This window comes from Saccopteryx leptura, chromosome 1 (assembly GCF_036850995.1).
Source record: "Saccopteryx leptura isolate mSacLep1 chromosome 1, mSacLep1_pri_phased_curated, whole genome shotgun sequence".
In the NCBI taxonomy this organism is placed as follows: Eukaryota; Metazoa; Chordata; class Mammalia; order Chiroptera; family Emballonuridae; genus Saccopteryx; species Saccopteryx leptura.
In genome coordinates, this window is record NC_089503.1 from 378,869,123 (window position 1) to 378,888,114 (window position 18,992).

General features: G+C 43.7%; 1 protein-coding gene across 7 annotated transcripts in view; it reads right to left on the bottom strand.

Annotated features, from left to right (window-relative positions):
• Positions 1-11,057: 11,057 nt before the first annotated feature.
• The window catches only part of NFYA (nuclear transcription factor Y subunit alpha), a 30,109-nt gene continuing 22,174 nt past the window's right edge, over positions 11,058-18,992 (bottom strand). For all 7 annotated transcript variants that reach the window (XM_066359472.1, XM_066359477.1, XM_066359476.1 and 4 more), the window contains 3 exons: positions 18,074-18,247; positions 16,708-16,809; positions 11,058-13,589 (listed from right to left, as the gene is read on the bottom strand). In XM_066359472.1, coding sequence (XP_066215569.1) covers positions 13,536-13,589; positions 16,708-16,809; positions 18,074-18,247 — 330 coding nt within the window. In that variant the 3' untranslated portion in view covers positions 11,058-13,535. The remainder of the gene's footprint in view (positions 13,590-16,707; positions 16,810-18,073; positions 18,248-18,992) is intronic.

The following is an 18,992-nucleotide window of genomic DNA, read 5'->3' on the forward strand; positions in this document are numbered from 1 at the left end:
GGGGAGCAAGTCTTCCAAACACTCCCAGGAAGCTAGCTCCATAGGCTGGGCCTTGTCAATGAGGAAAACCAGTGGCCTGGAAATACCTGCAAAGAAGAGACAATGACAATTTCCGATTAGAAATGGAGCCCCCTGCTTTGCAAATCTATCATGAATTTCCCATCAACACTTTAAATAAAATGTCAGCACAGGCTGAGGTTTTCAGAGTAAAATGTATCCTAAGTTTCAGGTAATATTTTACTTTATAAATCTAAAATATAGCCTCTATATCTTAATTCTTGAAGAAATGTACTGAGTTTCTTTGGACAAAAAAATACTCTAACAGAAAAAAAAATGAGACAAGTATCAAATAATCTCCAAATCAAATGGAAAGCTTTCAAATAGTTCATCGTGCATGGGCTTCAAATTGTGTGGGAATACGTAGTATACGACTCACAAAAATTAGGAGAGATTTCAAAATGAATATGAAGCTATAACGTATCCCCTAATTTTTGTGAGCAGTGGACTTTAAGCCAGTAATTTCCAAACCAGACTGCACATCAGGATTACCAGGGAGTGCCTGCTAAAGCCACCAATTACCGGGCCCCACTCACGTAGACTTGAAAACAATGTATTTGCTTTTTTATTCACGTTCCCTATTTAATGAAGTGCCCACGTTCCCCAATGCCACAGGTAACCACTGTAATGTGTTTATCATTGAACCGTTCATTTGTTCTTACAAAATGGGCACAGTTGCTTTGTCGAGAATACTGTTTTCATATAAACGGGGCTGTACTACAGATCTCATTATTTCTCTCTCTCTCTCTTTTCAGGACTGTTTACTACCGTCACTCTGTGTTGCTATGTTCTCACCCATTCCTTTACTTGTAAATCCTACTTTATCCTGCTTGTCCTTGAGTTCACGCAGTGCCTCCCCTGCCCCCACGAACACAGACTGCAGTCACCAGACTCCCTGGGCCGTGTTGACAGGAGTGCAGTTACTGGAGTTAGAGAATGCACGTTCTGAACTTTTGACTCGCTGCTTCCAGATTGCTTTCCGGAATGGCTGCATGCGTTGTCTTCTGCTCTTACAGATTCCGTCGTTCTGGGCTGGGGCCGGAGTATCAGTAACTGAACTTTAATAGCTATCCACTTGCATTTAGAAACTACTGTTTTAAATTAAATTATTAAAATTAAGAAACAGGATCAGAAAAGAGCAAAGACCTTTTATTGTAGGCTGTGCTATCTGATGGATTCAAGATTAAGGACAGATAAAACAAGAAAGATATCAACGGATAGGTCAAGAAATGCCCAAGTCAAGGCGCGATGTGGATGGATTAAAATGGGCATAAGCCCTCTCCACATATGAAGAGTTAATGGTATGTAGTGGAAGTACCCCCTTCCTGTATAGCACTTGAAGAAAACACTCCTTCACCTTCTTTTGTCTGGCCAGGCCATCCATGTGTAAAACTTGGAAGGATAAGGAAGATTGACCAGGAAAATGATATACATATCAGCATTCAAAATGACAATCTAATAAAAAATATTCAGGTTTGGCCTGACCTGTGGTGGCACAGTGGATAAAGCGTCGACCTGGAAATGCCGAGGTTGCCGGTTCGAAACCCTGGGCTTGCCTGGTCAAGGCACATATGGGAGTTGATGCTTCCAGCTCCTTCCCCCCTTCTCTCTCCTCTGTCTCTCCCTCTCCTCTCTAAAATGAATAAATAAATAAAAATTTTAAAAAATCTGCAGGTTCTTCAAAGGGAATAGAAATAATTCTACTTTGAGCGAGAGTGGGTTTCTGCAGTATTCGTCAGGCGCAGTGTGACAAACGTCAGTGTATAGTTCAGAAGATAACACTGAAAGTCTGCTTGCAGGTAGAGATAGATGTCTCCTTTCCGTACCAGACTCTGGCAAACCCTTAAAGGGTCATGACTAAGGAATAAAAGGACAGACAACAGCTCGGACTTAGCAACGTCATTCTGGACAGCTCCAGTACTCTGGTGCCTCCAGGTATACCAGGATGAATGTGCGCAGGAGCCTTGTCACAAACAACTGCAATGGCCACCATCGAACACTGTTTCCTATGTTGGCCAAGGCACATTGGCGGCCACGGGCCTGAGAGCTAGACTGGGCTACTCCTGAACTGCTTTGGCCAGGGCCGGAGCCTTTGGCAAGTTAAGACAGGGCCATGCTGAAGGATTGGGCAGGTTTTAGTTTTCACCATTTCCCATTAAATATAATGCCTTGCAGCCTGGACAGATCAGGAGAAGTGATGGAGGATGAAAAGAACGGAATTGTGCACCAGGGAATTCTTAGCCAGCTCTCTGTTGGGTAACACAGGTACCCTAGACCCCTGGAAGCTTTTGAGACTCATATGCTGGTTCAAGTGACATACTCCATGACTAGGGAAAGAGAAGGCAGGTTTGAAGACTAAAACATTGCAAACTGATGAGAGAACACACGGACGCGGTTGCCGGGGATGCTCGACTGGTCAGGGCCATCTTGATGGGGTTAGCACGTCCACGTCTCCAGTGCAATCTCTTACATACCGTCTCCTTTAAAGTCCACGCAGAGACCACAGAAGAACTGTACTTGTCACCTTCACAGGCGAGAAAATGAGGCTCAGACAGGCTCCGTGATTTATGTTGGGCCATAGAACTAGCAAGTGTCAGTCAGTCCTACTATTCACTCTCCTCAAAAAAGAGAAAGCCTGCCCTGGCTGAATAGTTTAGCTGGTTAGAGCATCGTCCCGAAGCACAGAGGTGGCCGGTCTGATCCCCAGTCAGGACACATACAAGAACAGATAGATATTCCTGTCCCCTCCTTTTTCTCTCTCTCTCTCCCTTCTTCTCTCACTAAAATCAATAAAATAAACATTTTATTTTATTTTATTTTATTTTGTATTTTTCTGAAGCTGGAAACGGGGAGGCAGTCAGACAGACACCCGCATGCGCCCGACCGGGATCCACCCGGCACGCCCACCAGGGGGCGATGCTCTGCCCATCCGGGGCGTCGCTCTGTTGCGACCAGAGCCACTCTAGCGCCTGGGGCAGAGGCCAAGGAGCCATCCCCAGCGTCCGGGCCATCTTTGCTCCAATGGAGCCTTGGCTGCGGGAGGGGAAGAGAGCAAGAGGAAGGAGAGGGGGAGGGGTAGAGAAGCAGATGGGTGCCTCTCCTGTGTGCCCTGGCCGGGAATCGAACCCGAGACTTCAGCATGCCAGGCCGACGCTCTACCAAAAATAAACATTTTTAAAAAGAGAGAGGGACAGCCTGTGTTTTGGCGTCAAAGGAATTTCAAATCTGACTCCTGCCATTGCTAACTACATGTTCTTAGGTCATGTACTGTATATATGGTGATAAAAAATGATTTGACTTTGGGTGATGGGTACACAACACAATTAACAGTTAAAATATTACAGCAATGTTTACCTGAAGCCTATGCACTCTTATTGATCAATGTCACTTCATTATGTTTTTCTAAGTAAAATTAAGCCTGGCCTGTGGAATGCTGAGGTTGCCAGTTTGGAACCCTGAGCTTACCTGATCAAGGCACATTTGGGAGTTGATATTTTTTGCTCCTCTCCACTTTCTCTCTCTCCTATGGAAAATGAATAAATAAAATTAAAACAAAACAAAATTGACCTACCTCTTTTTTGACTTTATAGTACCTTCTTCTCTAGCTATTAGGGCCATGTTTGTGCTATATTCCCAGCAAAAAATAAATAAAAATTCCCAAGAGTTGACTATATACAATTTTCTCCTCATATCCTATTCAAATTGTTTCTCTAGTATTCTGTTCTCAGCTTACTCCAATCTGACTTCCATCTCTGCCACTTCACTAAAATGATCAAGATCATCAACAGCACTCATCTTGCTAAATTCAATGTATCTAACACCTTCCATTTTCAACCCAGTTAACCACCACCTTCTTCTAGAGACACTAATTCCACTTTGGTTTCCTGAATATCTCTTCTCCCTGGATGTTTCCAGTCTCTTTGGTAGGTTCCTCCTCTCTATCATGATCCTTCCCTGGAGTTCCTCAAGCCCTTAGGCCCTATCTCTTCATCTATACTGCGTCCATCACCTAACTTTGATTTCTGTATGTGAATAATGCATTGATAATTTCAAGCTTAATGTATTCAAAACAGAATCCTGGTTTTTTTTTCTTTTTCTGTATTTTTCTGAAGTGAGAAATGGGGAGGCAGAGACAGACTCCTGCTTGTGCCCGAATGAGATCCATCCAGCATACCCACCAGGGGGCAATGCTCTGCCCATTTGGGGCATTGCTCCATTGCAACCAGAGCCATTCTAGCGCCTGAGGTGGAGGCCATGGAGCCATTCTCAGTGCCCAGGCCAACTTTGCTCCAATGGAGCCTTGGCTGCAGGAGGGGAAGAGAAAGACAGAAAGAAGAGGGGGAAGGATGGAGAAGCAGATGGGCACTTCTCCTGTGTGCCCTACCTGGGAATCAAACCCAGGACTTCCACATGCTGGGCCGATGCTCTACTGCTGAGCCAACGAGTCAGGGCTTGATTTTCTTTCTCAAAGCTCAGACTTTCCCGTTATGTCAAGTGATGCTACCGTCAATTCAGTCACAAAAACTGAAAACTTGAGTCCCTTTCCTCACAATGTCCCAATGAAATCCAATAATCAGCAACAGGAGATGTCTGTGGAAACTGCAAAATATATTTCAAATCAATCCATCTCCACATAGCTCCACTGCCTTATCTCGAGACCAAATGTCCACCTTGACTGCACAATGAAACTGCCTGTGAAACTTGAAAATCTGGTTACTGAGTCTACCTAAAGATATTTCTTTCTTTTTTTGTGGCAGAGACAGAGAGAGTCAGAGATAGGGACAGACAGGGACAGACAGGAAGGGAGAGAGATGAGAAACATCAATTCTTTGTTGCGGTACCTTAGTTGTTCATTGATTGCTTTTTCATATGTGCCTTGACTGGGGGGCTACAGCAGACCAAGTGACCCCTTGCTCGAGCCAGCGACCTTGGGCTCAAGTTGGTGATCCCTGCTCAAATCAGATGAGCCCACGCTCAAGCTGGCGACCTCGGGGTCTCAAACCTGGGTCCTCCACATCCCAGTCTGATGCTCTATCCACTGCATCACCTAAAGATACTCTGATTTAATTGTTCTGGACATCAGGGTTTTTAAAAGCTCCCCAAGTGGTTATCTAATATGCTTCCAAGGTCAAGACCCACTACCCTAGACCCAAGCTCCCTCATCTTTCTACAACTGCTCTCATGGTCTCTTCCAGTTTCTGTTCTTAGTACTTAACTTTCATTGCTCCCTGTAATCCAGTCTCCAGGAAGCACCTAAAATGAGCTTTTAAAAAATGTAAATCAGATCATATCAGTCCCTTCCTAGATCTTTCCCAGTTTCCCTTTGTACAAACATATATAATCAAAACTTACTATGGCCTATACAGCTTGATGATCTCCAACCTCACCTTAAGCCACTGTTCTTCCATTACTTACTCTTGAACCACATTGGCCTTCTCAGTTCCTTGAACATGCCAAGCTTTCTCCCACCCCAGGGCCTTTGTACTTGGTATTCTTCCATCTGAAGTGCTTTATCCTTGGCTCTTCACAAGGTGTTCATCTCATCATTCATGTCTCAGCTTAAATATCACCTATGACTACCCTAATATAGACATTCTTACCTTACAATTCTGTTTTCGTTTTTTATCACTACTCCCCATTTATTTCCTTTGTAGAATGTATAATCTACAATGACCTCATTATTTTTCTCTCCCATTAGAATGGAAGGTGAGGTGCTGTGCCTCATTTACCTCTGTATCTCTAGTATACGCAGCAGTTCGTGGTGTTATAATTCCTACCTAATTCATAATTTCTATCTCCCCCTTTCATTGAAACTTGGTGAGAAAAATGGAAAAGCCTTATATACTTGTTCCTCCGGGTGAATCAGATCATCGTTTCTAAAGTACGGGCTGGCAAGAAAGTAATTTCGGTTTTATAATGTGAACTAAAACTTATTTTTTTATACAAAGAATAAACTTTAATCGATTATATATTTTCCATTTTGTTCAATGACTTTTTGCCATCTTTCTTGCAGCTTAATGATTCCAAGCTCATAGAAATTTTGGTCCTTATCAGCAAAAAACTAACCAAGTGCAATTTCAGGTCATCATTTGTGAAAGTTTTACCATTCAAAGAGTTTTGCAAACTTCAAAATAAATGGTGATCAGATGGTGCTAGGTCAAGGCTGTATGGGGGATGCGACATCACTTCCCAGCCAAGCTCTAATAATTTCCCACGAGTTACTAAAGATGTGTGAGGCTCTGCATCATCATGGTGGAACACAATTCCTTGGCGATTTGCCAATTCTGGCCGTTTTTCTCTGATTGATTCATCCAGTTTCATTCAGTAAGCATCTGAATTGATCATCTGGTTTCTTGGAAACAGCTCAAAATACACAACACCTTTTTGACAGCATGGCCTTTTTTTGATGCAATTCAGCTTTAGATGTGGTTTGTGCTTGTTCATCACACTTGGACCATGATTGTTTTCGAATGATGTTATTGTAGATGACCCAGTTTTCATCACCAGTGATGATTCTTTTCAAAAAAGGGTTGGATTCATTGCGCTTGAGATGCATATCACAAATATTGATTCGTTGTGTTAAGTGAATCTCTTTCAATTCATGCGGAACCCAAATATCAAGCTTCTTAGCAAGTCCAAGACATTTTAAGTGATTTTCAATTGTTGTGTGCAATACATTTAACCTCTCTGCAATCTCTCCAACAGTTATATGACGATTCTCTTCAATTATGGCTTTGATTTGGTCATCATCAACTTCAGTAGGTTGACCAGAAAGTTGGTCATCTTTGAGTAAAACATCTCCAGAACAGAATTTTCTAAACCAATTCTGACGTGTGTGCTCTGTTATGCAATCGACACCATAACCTCCACATATCTTTTTGTGAGCCTAAGCAGCTTGCTTTCCTCTACGGAAATAAAAAAATAAAACATGCCAAAAGTGTTCGTTTCTGCACTCCACGTTAAACTTGACCCTAAACTAACAGCTACAAACAAAATTATCCACAACTTGCTTCTAAAGTAACCAAAATGTGACTGATATCAAATGTCAAAAGGAAAAAAACCATAACACTGACAGAAGTCCTTCAAAACAATTACAATGCTATGAGTGACAACCAAAAATACTTTCTTGCCAACCCAAAAGATGCCACAAAATATTCTGGTGACTCTTAGAATGATGGACATATGTATGGCACTGTTGGTAAAGAGTGGGGATGTTATATAAGTTCTAAAGGGTATAGGGCCAGAGTAGTTTTTTTTAAATTTTTTCCATTTAAGTGAGAGGAGGGGAGATAGACAGACTCTCACATGTGCTCCAACTGGGGCCCACCCGGCAACCCCCATCGGGTGCGATGCTCTGCCCATCTGGGGCCCAGAGTAATTTCTGTTGGGTAGGCCTAACTAGACTGAAAGTTCCTCAAGAGTAGGTTTTTGCACCCTCTGCACCTATGACAATCCATGTCACAGAGTAGGTACTTAAAACATGTTTACTGTACAAATAAGGAGTTTCTTTTTCAGATTAGACAAATGCGCACAAGCTTAATACATGGCAGAAAATAAACACTCACTCCTAATTCACAGGATTAAAATGCAATACTACTAGCGTGGGGAGGTGCTTTGCAAATTCTATCTGATATACACATGAGGCACAATACATTATTGTTAGAAGAGACAACTGAAGGACAATACTTTATTTTGAAATAAAATACAAACATGCAAAGTTAAAAATGAGCTTTTCTCCCATTTCTGAACATTGAGTCAACAGGATGAGACTGGGTAGAATGGAGGATACAGGCAAAGATCTAGCTTGTCACTGGCAACCTGAAGAACTAAGAGGATTAACACTGAAAGAATGACCCTCCAGTGTCCCTTTTAAAGTACTCCAGGCCCCCTTCCGTTACAAACCCTCAGGAGCCCAGACTACACCTCCTTGCTCCCTTACAATGGTCACTCACGCTCCACGATGTCACTAACGTAACAACTAAAGATGTGGGCCAGCCTGTCCATGTCATGTTCTGACTCGCAGGTCAGGCTGAACCTGCCCATTAACACTCTACACCCTGACTAGCAAAGCAGAAATCACCAATAGCTGCAAATTCTAGACTTTCAGGCCTCATTCCCTCCGCGATGGACCAGTGTAAAGGAAGCGGATGTCGTGGAGTCGTGAATTCCATTATTCTGCTCTGCAACACAGCCGGGGCCAGGCTGGCGGCTGCCGCCTCTCCATGTTTGCAGGAGCTGCGGACGGTGGTCACCCATAAGCCCCCTTTCATCTGAAGCCAGCTCCCCCTTTTCCTCCACCCACAGGCTTTTTCCCAATGTGAGAGGTAGAAACACCAGTGACATGGGGAACAGATCAATATTTTATGGAGAACTAATTATTTTGAGGTCCTTGAGTACAGGCACCTTGCATCCCTCATCGTCATATCTGTTAGATCCAGGGAGTGCTGATAGGTTGGGGCTGCCAAGAGTGTAACTATTGAAGGAACAGGGAGTGCTGATAGGGCCCCTATGATGCCGAGAACAAAGAGTTCAGCAACATCCTGCATTTTATGAGTCAGAGACCCTTATCAGAAGTTTATGTTTGAAATTCTCCACTGAGCAATACCCCCCCCCCAACTGTGCACGATCTCCCTAGCCAATAGCTAACAGCCACATCAGCTTCTTTATACTGCTTGCTCATCCTAGATAGCCACCCTATAAAAAGGAGCCATTTTAGAAGCTCTGGGCTGCAGTGTTCCCCTGTGGGGGTTACCTACAGTCCCTGCACAGCTTTGGGGGGCTGCAGTGTTCCCCTGTGGGGGTTGCCTGCAGTCCCTGCACAGGTTTGCGGGGCTGCAGTGTTCCCCTGTGGGGGTTGCCTGCAGTCCCTGCGCAGGTTTGGGGGGCTGCAGTGTTCCCCTGTGGGGGTTGCCTGCAGTCCCTGCACAGGTTTGCGGGGCTGCAGTGTTCCCCTGTGGGGGTTACCTGCAGTCCCTGCGCAGGTTTGGGGGGCTGCAGTGTTCCCCTGTGGGGGTTGCCTGCAGTCCCTGTGCAGGTTTGGGGGGCTGCAGTGTTCCCCTGTGGAGGTTACCTGCAGTCTCTGCGCAGGTTTGGGGGGCTGCAGTGCTCCCTTGCGTGGGTTGCCTGCAGTCCCTGCGCAGGTCTGCAATAAAACTTATAAAATTTACTTTGTGTCTGCTGTGGCCTATCTCGCTGGGATGTAACAATATCCATGCCACATACACTCCATAGGTATTTGTTAAATGAATGACTCTCAAAGTAGCTGCTAGTTCTCTCCTAGAACAAAGGCGGGAGCTTAAAAGACTTATTGGAAAATGCTTATTGGGAGAAACTTGGATTCAAAGTCTGCGGCTTGGCGCCAGAAAGGTCCTTTCCCTTTTATGGGTCCCAACTGCACCACTGCTGAAGAGAACTCAAGGGCTAAGCAAGCTACATCATCCCTAAAGGCGTCCTCCTGCTCTGAAAGCGGCCTCGAGTATCCTGCGGCCGGCGGCCTGCAGTGGTACCGCACCTTCGCTCGCCCCGGGCCAGGGCGGTAAACGCCGCGACCTCCAGGAGCTGAGGCCCAGCGGCCGCCCTTCGGCGGAGCGGAGAGCAATGCGTCTCCCGTCGCCCTCGCCCGTCACGTGGACGCCAAGGAGGCCGCCCTGGGACATGGCCAGCTCCGGTTCCATTCCCAGGGGCTTCCAGAACAGCAGGTCGGGAAGCAGCGCTGCCAACCAGGCTTCCACAGGCCAAACACACGGCTCCCCGAGTCCCTAGTCGCCATGTGGGTTCTTCGCCGCGCTCCCAGAAACAAGGTACTTCCGTGTAGCAGCCAATCCACATCGATAGCCCTGGCGGGGGCCCTCCCACAAGCCAATCAGCGTGGGCTTACTTAGGGCAGCGCTGAACGAAAGCGGCCGGGAGCCCGCCTCCCTGCTTCCGGCCGTCATCGCCCTTGTTCTGGTCTCCTGGGCCCGGGCAGGGAAGTGCAGTGTTTATAACAGCGCTGTGCGAGTTTTTTCCCTCTGAAAAGCGAATAGTGAAGGTGCTTATATGACAAAATACTTCATCTGAGTTAAGTATGACAGGGTGTTCTCTGCATCATATGACAGGTAGAAATAGGTCATCTCTGAACTTCTAAGGACAAGTTCTGTTGGCATTTTGCTAAAGCAAACTCAGGATGCTTTTTAAATTTAACACCATTAGATTAAGGCTATTTTACTGTTAGTCCATTTCAATTGTTAGGGTAGAGTTTCTTCTATATCTGTTGTCTCTCATGGGAGGGCTCGCTGTGACTGTTTTTTTTCTAATTCCTGGTTCTGACTTTTGTATAATGGCACACTGTAGGTTGCCAGTCTGTTGCTTAAGATTCCTGGAGAACACAAAGCAGTACCAGGATAAGCACGTTGTGGATTTTTAACAATCAGAAAGTATTTTTGTTTTTTTTTCCGCATAAATTCAAAATGAATCCCTTTCCTTCATCAAGGAAATACTGTAGGCCCTCTAAGAAAGAGATTCAGCCCTGGCCAAGTAGCTCCGCTGGTTGGAGCATCATCCAGACTCCATCCAGTTAGGGTGCATACGAGAATCAACCAATGAATGAAGGGATAGGTAGAAAAAATAATTGATGTTTCTCTCTAAAAAGCCATTAAAAAAATAAAAGTAAAATAAATCTAACAATTTCATCTTAACTATATCTATGGTTCTACAATGATTAATACATGCCATTTTGGTGGGCTAATTTTACTCAAGGAATCACTTCTTTGCATTTTGATGAACACTTCCAGAAGTAAAACCAAATATATGATCAGTCCACAGGTGACAGAAAGTATCTCATCAGCAGAGAGGGCGGGCCAGAAGGGAAGGAAAAGAGAGTCCTGGGCACTCCCAAGTCTGACACTGCACACAGAGCTCACGTCTGTCTGCAGATAGCACAATTTCAACACTATAAGCGACCTAGAACCCAGGGGATGCAGACTCAAAATTCAAGTCACTTTTTAGTATTTTTATAAATTTATTTTAAAAAATAACAATTGCAATGACATCAATGATCAAATCACCTGTACTCCCATCCTGCTGAAGGGAGTCCCAAAGGGAAATCAAGACATTATTATCAGGCACCCAATAGCTAGAAAATGTTCTTGGTCCAGTGGTCTAGACACTGACATGTTCAATGTACCAGTATAATTAAAATATATACATTTACAGTTATCCTGCAAACAAAACAAAACAAAAAACAAAAAACCTCAAGAAGTGAAATAACTATGTATTAAACCACTCACTCACTCGCCCATTCACACTTTTTGCATCTAGAAGTCATCACTACAGGCAACAAATAAAAAATCCAAACCTCAGCCCCCCCACTTTGTGGGTTATTATGGTCTGTTAAATGACCATAATAAAAGGGCTATGCGTTAGCTGAAATGCAATGACAAAATGCAATGCAATGACAACTGAAGCATTTCATTTCAAACAAAACTCAAATGCATGAAAAAATAATTCTGCAACAATGAAGCTGGTATTACTATGTACAAACTTATAGACACAAATAAATAGCATTTTAGAATTGCTGTTGGCTTAAGTACTAGAAATTAGGTCTGAGGAATTACATTCTGAACTCTGCATCTTAAAGGCTCCTAAGCAAACCAAGGGATATAAATTCCTCATTGTTTTGGGGCTTACTGGATCAAGTTAACATCTGAAACCCACAAAAAGAGCCAGAAATTCTAGTGATCCTACCAAAGAATAAGCACCCCTCCCCAACTCTCCCATCCAATCTGGAAGCCAGATGATTTGATTCCAGGAACTAGGAAGATACTTCACTTCCTGCTTCCTTTGCATAGCTCTGTACTTCTCTATTCCTACCATTACCATGATTTCCCTTTGTGGTCTTTTCTTTAGGGAGTTAAATATCTTTTCTTACTAGAATGAGTAAAATAAAAAAGGAGCCATTCTTGGTATTTAAGTCAAAACACAAATGTTCCTCAAAAGAACTAAGTTGTTCCTTCTTTGTTTCCAGAGTGGACAGATGGATAACTCTTCTGAAATACAATCTTACTTCTACCAGGGCTCAGTATCTAGGGAAAAAAATGAGGCACAACCCATTCTGGGAACTGTGGCCCAATTCCTTACACTTCAGGCACCTCGCATCCAGTCTGGAATTTGTCTCCAGAATGTGGTGCAATGGGAAACCCTTCGTGCACGAGGCCTTGGAGAAAGGGGGGAACAGAGGGAGACTGGCACCGAAGAGGCAGCTGCCGCGGGAAGACCGAGAATGTCCATTTTCTGGGGCCAGCACAAAGCGCTGCGGGAGTGAAGCCGACATCCGCCTCAAGCTCGAGCAGGTAAGCTGGAGAACGTCCAGGACTGCTTGACTGAACAGTGCTTTCCAGAAACTGTCAAGGACCAAATCTCAGATTTCTCCCTTTCCACTCTTGTTAAAAGGTTCTAGTGTAAATGTAAATATTCTCTTCATCTTAATGATCCATCCCAGGCGTCCATCTGCTGAAGAATCATGCTATATGACCATGTTATACTTTCTCTCTGCTAGATTGAAACACACACACACATCCTTCCTGTTTTCCAAATGTGTCACCAGGCCTATGGTTGAAAATCTTGTTTGCCTCTCTTTTTAGGAGTTACTATAAATGTCCTTAGCACATCAGCACAGAAGTTGCTGGACTGTTTTGTTTTCTACTTAGGAAAGAAAGTTTCAAGGTCCAATACCTTCTAAATAGTCTTGAAAGTAGCCATAGCAAGAACTACGGTCCAGAAGATCTGTCAACAGATGGACAAGCAGACCACAACTGGTCAAAGCTAAAAAAAGATGAAGCAATTATTTTTAGTGCTTGATTCTTTTATCCAATCTATTCCCAGAATTAGCTTTTACTTGGCTGGAGTCCAAAAACACCAACCTATCATCTGGGTAGACAGAGATTCTTATTATTTCCACAGATTAGATGAATGTATCTCAGAGAATTTATTATCTTCATATTACGAAATGGCAATTCCTTGCCTGGAAGTCATTTCTGAATACAAAGTGTCCATTCACTTAGCCTGAGATCCCTCACCGGAGGGATGGATGATGCTTCGATTCCATGGGAAGGAGTGGGCTGCAGCTTCCCTGATTGAGCTTGAGAAGGTTGTTTTTCCCTGCTGAGATAGCTGGCTGGCTTCTCCAGTTGACGGAAGGGCTGCGTATGGTACTGCTGGGCTAGCATGAGTCCTTTGCATCATCCTGATCCATGAATGTCCATGTCATCAACAGTCTAAAATAGGTCCTGACTGAAAGGGTGAGCCAAAGGCTTGCAACTTCAATTTGCCAGACACTGCTGCAATTTTAATACTGAGCCACTTATTAAAAATTAAGTGGGTTTCTGTCCTGTAGAAAAGGACAGAATGTGATCATGAGTGTCCCACTGGAAGAATCGGTCAATTTCCTGGAACAGTGGCAAAGAACATGACCTCGATCGGCTCCACCATGTGGCCTGGGGTTAGGACACTCGGATGATCTGTGTCATTGCTTCTTCATCTGCTTGGTTTGGATCCTAGAGACCAAGAAAGCATGATAACAATTAAAGTCCTTTGCAAAAGCAACAGGAACTTGTAGCTCTCACCACTTTATCACCATGGACACAGATACAACTTTGCCAAGAAAACCAAAGGCCTCCCATGCCAGTCTGCATATATTAAATTGCAGCTCCATTAGGAAACAAGAGACAATAAACCTTGCTCTTAAGAGGATTAAAAATCTGGCTGGCACTCCATTAATGAACACCCCAGATTGATAGCACACCTGTGTTGCGCTCTACCCTTAATGTTAAAGAGTCCTTAGAGGTGGCTAAGTAAAAGCCCAAGAGAAGCCATGTCATGCTGTATTTTGTGTCATTGTTTTCAGATCATATTTAAATGCTGAGCACTTAGCAGAGTTAAGTGACTGAAATTTATTTATTCTAATGCACTCACTCTCTTAAAAGGTTATAATGTGACCTAACCTAAAGGTTACAGGTAAACCATATGCCCAGATGGGTAAATTATCTTGGATGAGAGCCAGGAGCCCAGCAAGGACTAACTCCGAAATCTCCTGGTGTCCATTTAATATTCTCTCCACTAAACTCCGCCTGTTGCTTCTCATTTAAAACCTGCAGTGTCAAGGCTAGGATTGTTTGTGGGAGTTTTTTATGCAACACAGCACAATAACTGCCTTCAGTTCTTCCACACCAAGGCTCTGAAGCCTCAATTGGCATGATGCAAGGATGAGCTGATAGATTTCTGAAGGTGGTAGGACTGGAGCTTGGTCTTGATCAATGAGTGAGAACGATAAGAGCATTTATTTACTGAGCTCTCATCATGCACTAGGCACACCACGCACAGGCTAAGTAGGTGCCTAATGTAACTCACTGCATGACATCCAACATTCCTGTTAAGTAGCAGCAGCACCCTACTTTACAGGTACAGAAGCTGAGGCTGAACGAGGACAGGTAACTTGGCTGAGGTCATACTGCAGGCACAGAGAATTAGGAGGGCTCCCTGCACAATGTGCACAGGCGGCATTTCTACATACAGACCCTGGGTGAGAGAGGAATGAGAAAGGAGCAGCTCTCAGACTACAGGTAGGAATGAACAGCGTGAAAGGCATCAGTGCCCGTGTGTGGGGACACTGAGGAACCCCAGCATGACTGCTGAGGCGTCATGAGGAAAAGTTGCTCAGAGGTGGACGGAAATAGTATGAGAGCTGATGCAGGAAGAAATGAGAAACTAGCATGCACCCTTGAGCAGGGGCCTGACACAATTATAAAAGCACTATCTTATAAAGACCAATTTGGCAACAGTGAAGTAGGATGTGATGGTCATACAGAACCAAGTATCAGTAACTCAACAAACATTCACTGAGTGCTTGTTTTGGACAAGGCATTATGCTAAGAGCAAAACAATCTTCTACTCTTTACAGAGTTGATACTCTAGTGAAGAAGACAACCACAAACAATCACACAAATAAAAATTCACTTATTACACTAAAAAGAAGATGTGGAGGGGGAGATAAGAAGGACAGATACGTGATGACGGAAAATGATTTGACTTTGGGTGATGGGTACATGACACAATCAACAGTGCAAATGCTATGGAGATGTTCACCTGAAACGTTTGTACTATTACTGATCAATGTCACCCCATTAAATTTAAAAGAATAAGAAAAAAAAAATAGAAAGAAAGGGAAGATGTGGGGAAATAATGGAGTAAGAGAGACCTCCTCCGGAGAGAGCGGACTAGGAACAGCCTATCAGATTTAAAACAAGACCTAAAGGATAAGGAGGACAGTCATGGAAAAAGATGGGGAGGGAAAGGCTTTGTGGATCGGCTATTTTAAAGACAAAGGTGCAATGTCGGGGGCCGACCAATGAATAGTATAGCAAGAGCATCAAGACCAGGGAGCAGGAGGAAATGAAGACAGAGGCAGGCAGGAGCTAGACCATGTAGGGGCGTGTCGGCCAAGGTATGCACTTTGAATTTTAGTCTTAAGTGCAAATGGGAAAGAGCGGGGACAGAAGGGTTGAGCAAGATGGCGATGTGATAAGATATTTATTTATTTATTTAATTTTAAAAACTTTATTTATTCATTTTAGAGAGGAGAGAAGGGAGGGAGGGAGGGAGGGAGGGAGAGAGAGAGGGAGGAAGGGGGGAGGAGCAGGAAGCATCAACTCCCATATGTGCCTTGACCAGACAAGTGCAGGTTTCGAACAGGCGACCTTAGCATTTCAGGTCGACGCTTTATCCACTGCGCCACCACAGGTCAGGCAAGATAGATATTTAAAAAAAGATCATACTAAGATGTGGATAAAGGACCACAGGGGGCACAGGAATGGGGAAGGGAGCCAATAGGCTGCTGTTACGTTAATAGAACCAAAATACAAAGGGTTAGACTAAGCTGACGGCAGCTGGGAGGGAATAAAGTAAAACTGATTCAGATTATATTTTAGAGGTAAAATCAAGAGCTGGATGATTCTAACTTCAGTAACTGGGTGGATGGACATGTCTTTTGGTTAGATGAATGGCTGAGGTATTAAAAAAAAAAATCAAGAGTTCTATTTTAGATATATTAACTCCACAATGCCAATAAACCAGTGGCTTTAGATCTAAGAACCAGTATAATACAGCAGCTACAGTATAAGTTCTGGAATTACACTGCCTGGGTTTGAATTTCAGCTGTACCATTTCATTGAGTATTTTACCTTAGGCAAACCACTGAACCTCTAAACCGCAGTCAACTGTAAAATGGAAATGTAATTCTTACCTCATGACGCTCGAGGCTGATGTACATTCAGTGAAAGGGGGAAAAAAAGCTTATAAAAATTCTTAACATGAAAAAGAAAGTAAACATAATGGCTGGCACATAGCAGTCAAGTGTTAGCTGCTACTGTTCTTTGAAAATCAAGAAAAGACAGACTTCAAGAAATAATATTAATAAGTGGCAAAGACTGGGGGAAGAAAGGCCACTGGGTAAAGACCTTTTTAGTACTTTAAGACAAAAGAAATATAATGTTGCATCCAATTCAGGGACTGTGGTTAGTCCCTAGTGTGAAAGTAGCAAGAGGACCTGCAAGAACTTCCACCCAAGAAAAGACAAAGTGCTAAGAAGAATGAAAGGTGTAATGTAAGTCTTCTTACCTGCATATGAGGACTATCCTTTTCCTTCGGAGAGAAGAAGCGGCCCCCTTCCCCTCGCTTCCGTGCCATGGCATGGCGGTGCCGAGACTCATGCAGGTATTTCTAAAACAAGAGAAACAAAACCCTTCAACTACTAGCTGGAACCAGCGATCTCATGCACAAATTCCAACTTGAATAGTTTGGAAAAGCAGTGATCAAAGCCACCAGGGGTAATTATGACTTTAAGTTATAGAGAAAGCTTTTGAAAAAACAAAAGATAGCAGCTGACCATATAGAGCATAAGGATGTGAATGCTAAATGAATGTAATAAATAAAAAGACTCCCCAAAGGTCTCTCTCCTTTGCTTTAGTAACAGACAATCTTAGTTGGGCAAATGGCTGCTCAAAGACTACTTCCTAGCCATATTTGCAGTTAGGTGTGGCCATGGAATTAAATATTGGCTAATAAGATGTATAGAACTTCTTGAAAATTTCCTTGAAAGAAAGCTGACCTTTTTGTTCCATTTGCTCCTAGGCAGGAGTCCAAGCAGCCACCTTGGACTACGAACAGCATACTAAAAATACCAGAATAAGACAGGAGGAGAATGGGTTTGGAGGACTGTGGAAATGTCCTACCAGCCCAGAACAATTTCTCTCTAAACTTCTTTTATATAAGAAAAACAACTGTTTTAGCCAGTACTATTTTTGTTTTTGTTTTTTGTAGTTGCAACTGCATATAGCAGTAGCAAATGCAAACTTTTATAAAAGTTAATAGCTAGTTTGCCCTGGCTGGTTGGCTCAGCGGTAGAGCGTTGGCCTGGCGTGCTGGGGACCCAGGTTCGATTCCTGGCCAGGGCACATGGGAGAAGCACCCATTTGCTTCTCTATCCCCCACCCCCTCCTTCCTCTCTGTCTCTCTCTTCCCCTCCCACAGCTGAGGCTCCATTGGAGCAAAGATGGCCCGGGCGCTGGGGATGGCTCCTTGGCCTCTGCCCCAGGCGCTAGAGTGGCTCTGGTCGTGGCAAAGTGACGCCCCGGAGGGGCCGAGCATCGCCCCCTGGTGGGCAGAGCATCGCCCCTGGTGGGCGTGCCGGGTGGATCCCGGTCGGGCGCATGCGGGAGTCTGTCTGACTGTCTCTCCCCGTTTCCAGCTTCAGAAATAAAAAAAGAAGAAAAAAAAAAAGTTAATAGCTAGTTTGAAAGGTATTCAAGGAAACAAACCATATGAAAGGTAAATTCCCAAAGCAGACCCTGGTACTCTTCCTATACCAATGTTGCACACACCCTTCCTACACCAATGTTGCACACACCCTTCCTACACCAATGTTGCACACACCCTTCCTACACCAATGTTGCACACACCCTTCCTATACCAATGTTGCACACACCCTTCTCTCCTTTGGAATCTTCCCTTCCGCCTCCAGTTTGGCGCGGGCTTGCCTCCTCTTAAGTATGCGGTGGTACTGTTTGGCGTTCACATACAGAGGCTCTTCTTCCAGCATCTCGGCCCCAGGTAGAGGGATTCTTTGGATAGCAGGCACAGAGCCAGCACCAGGCACCATCTGTGTGAAGACAAAACCAGTTCGTTAAATGGTGACATGAAGTATGGACATAGGAAAAAGAGTTTCTTAATCTATTTTCTTCTGAGTGCTACCAAGAGTAGCTTTTACAGGGCTGAAAATTCTGTTAAATGCCTTTCAAACAAACATTACAGATGAGTCTGTCACAGGAGGCCCAAGAAATGACATAATCTGTCCAAATTCTTGTCCACACACAGGCCCATTTTCTAGGAATGTCTGCTGCCATCTACTGGTCCAGAACAGTAATCATAAGCCAGTAAAACAGTACAAAGAAAAAGAGGTACAAATTTACCAAGTGCTACTGAATCCCTACAGTTATAAAGCTGACTTAGTTAATTTACGATATAATTCCATCCTAATTTTTCTAAACAATCAAAAACAAAACACTGTACAAAATATTTGAGGAAAAAAAGTCTCCATTGCCTCAGTCCCTTTCCAACTGCAACAACTTTAAATGTCTGTACTGTTTCTTCTGGTAGTTTCTTAACTCTGTGTAGCTTCTACTACTCAATTCTTTCCTTCCTCATTTCAGATCCTATGTACTGATATCCTTCTTTGACGTGTGAAGATTTAGCTTTCACACATCCACCCAACTCTCCTTCCTTATCTTCCCAATGTATGCAGAGCACACATCTTTTTGGTTTCTTTGATTATAATCTTTCCAATTTTTAGATATTTCTTGTTCTATCAATTAGGGACAAGGTATTTTCCAATTGCCACAGATTAA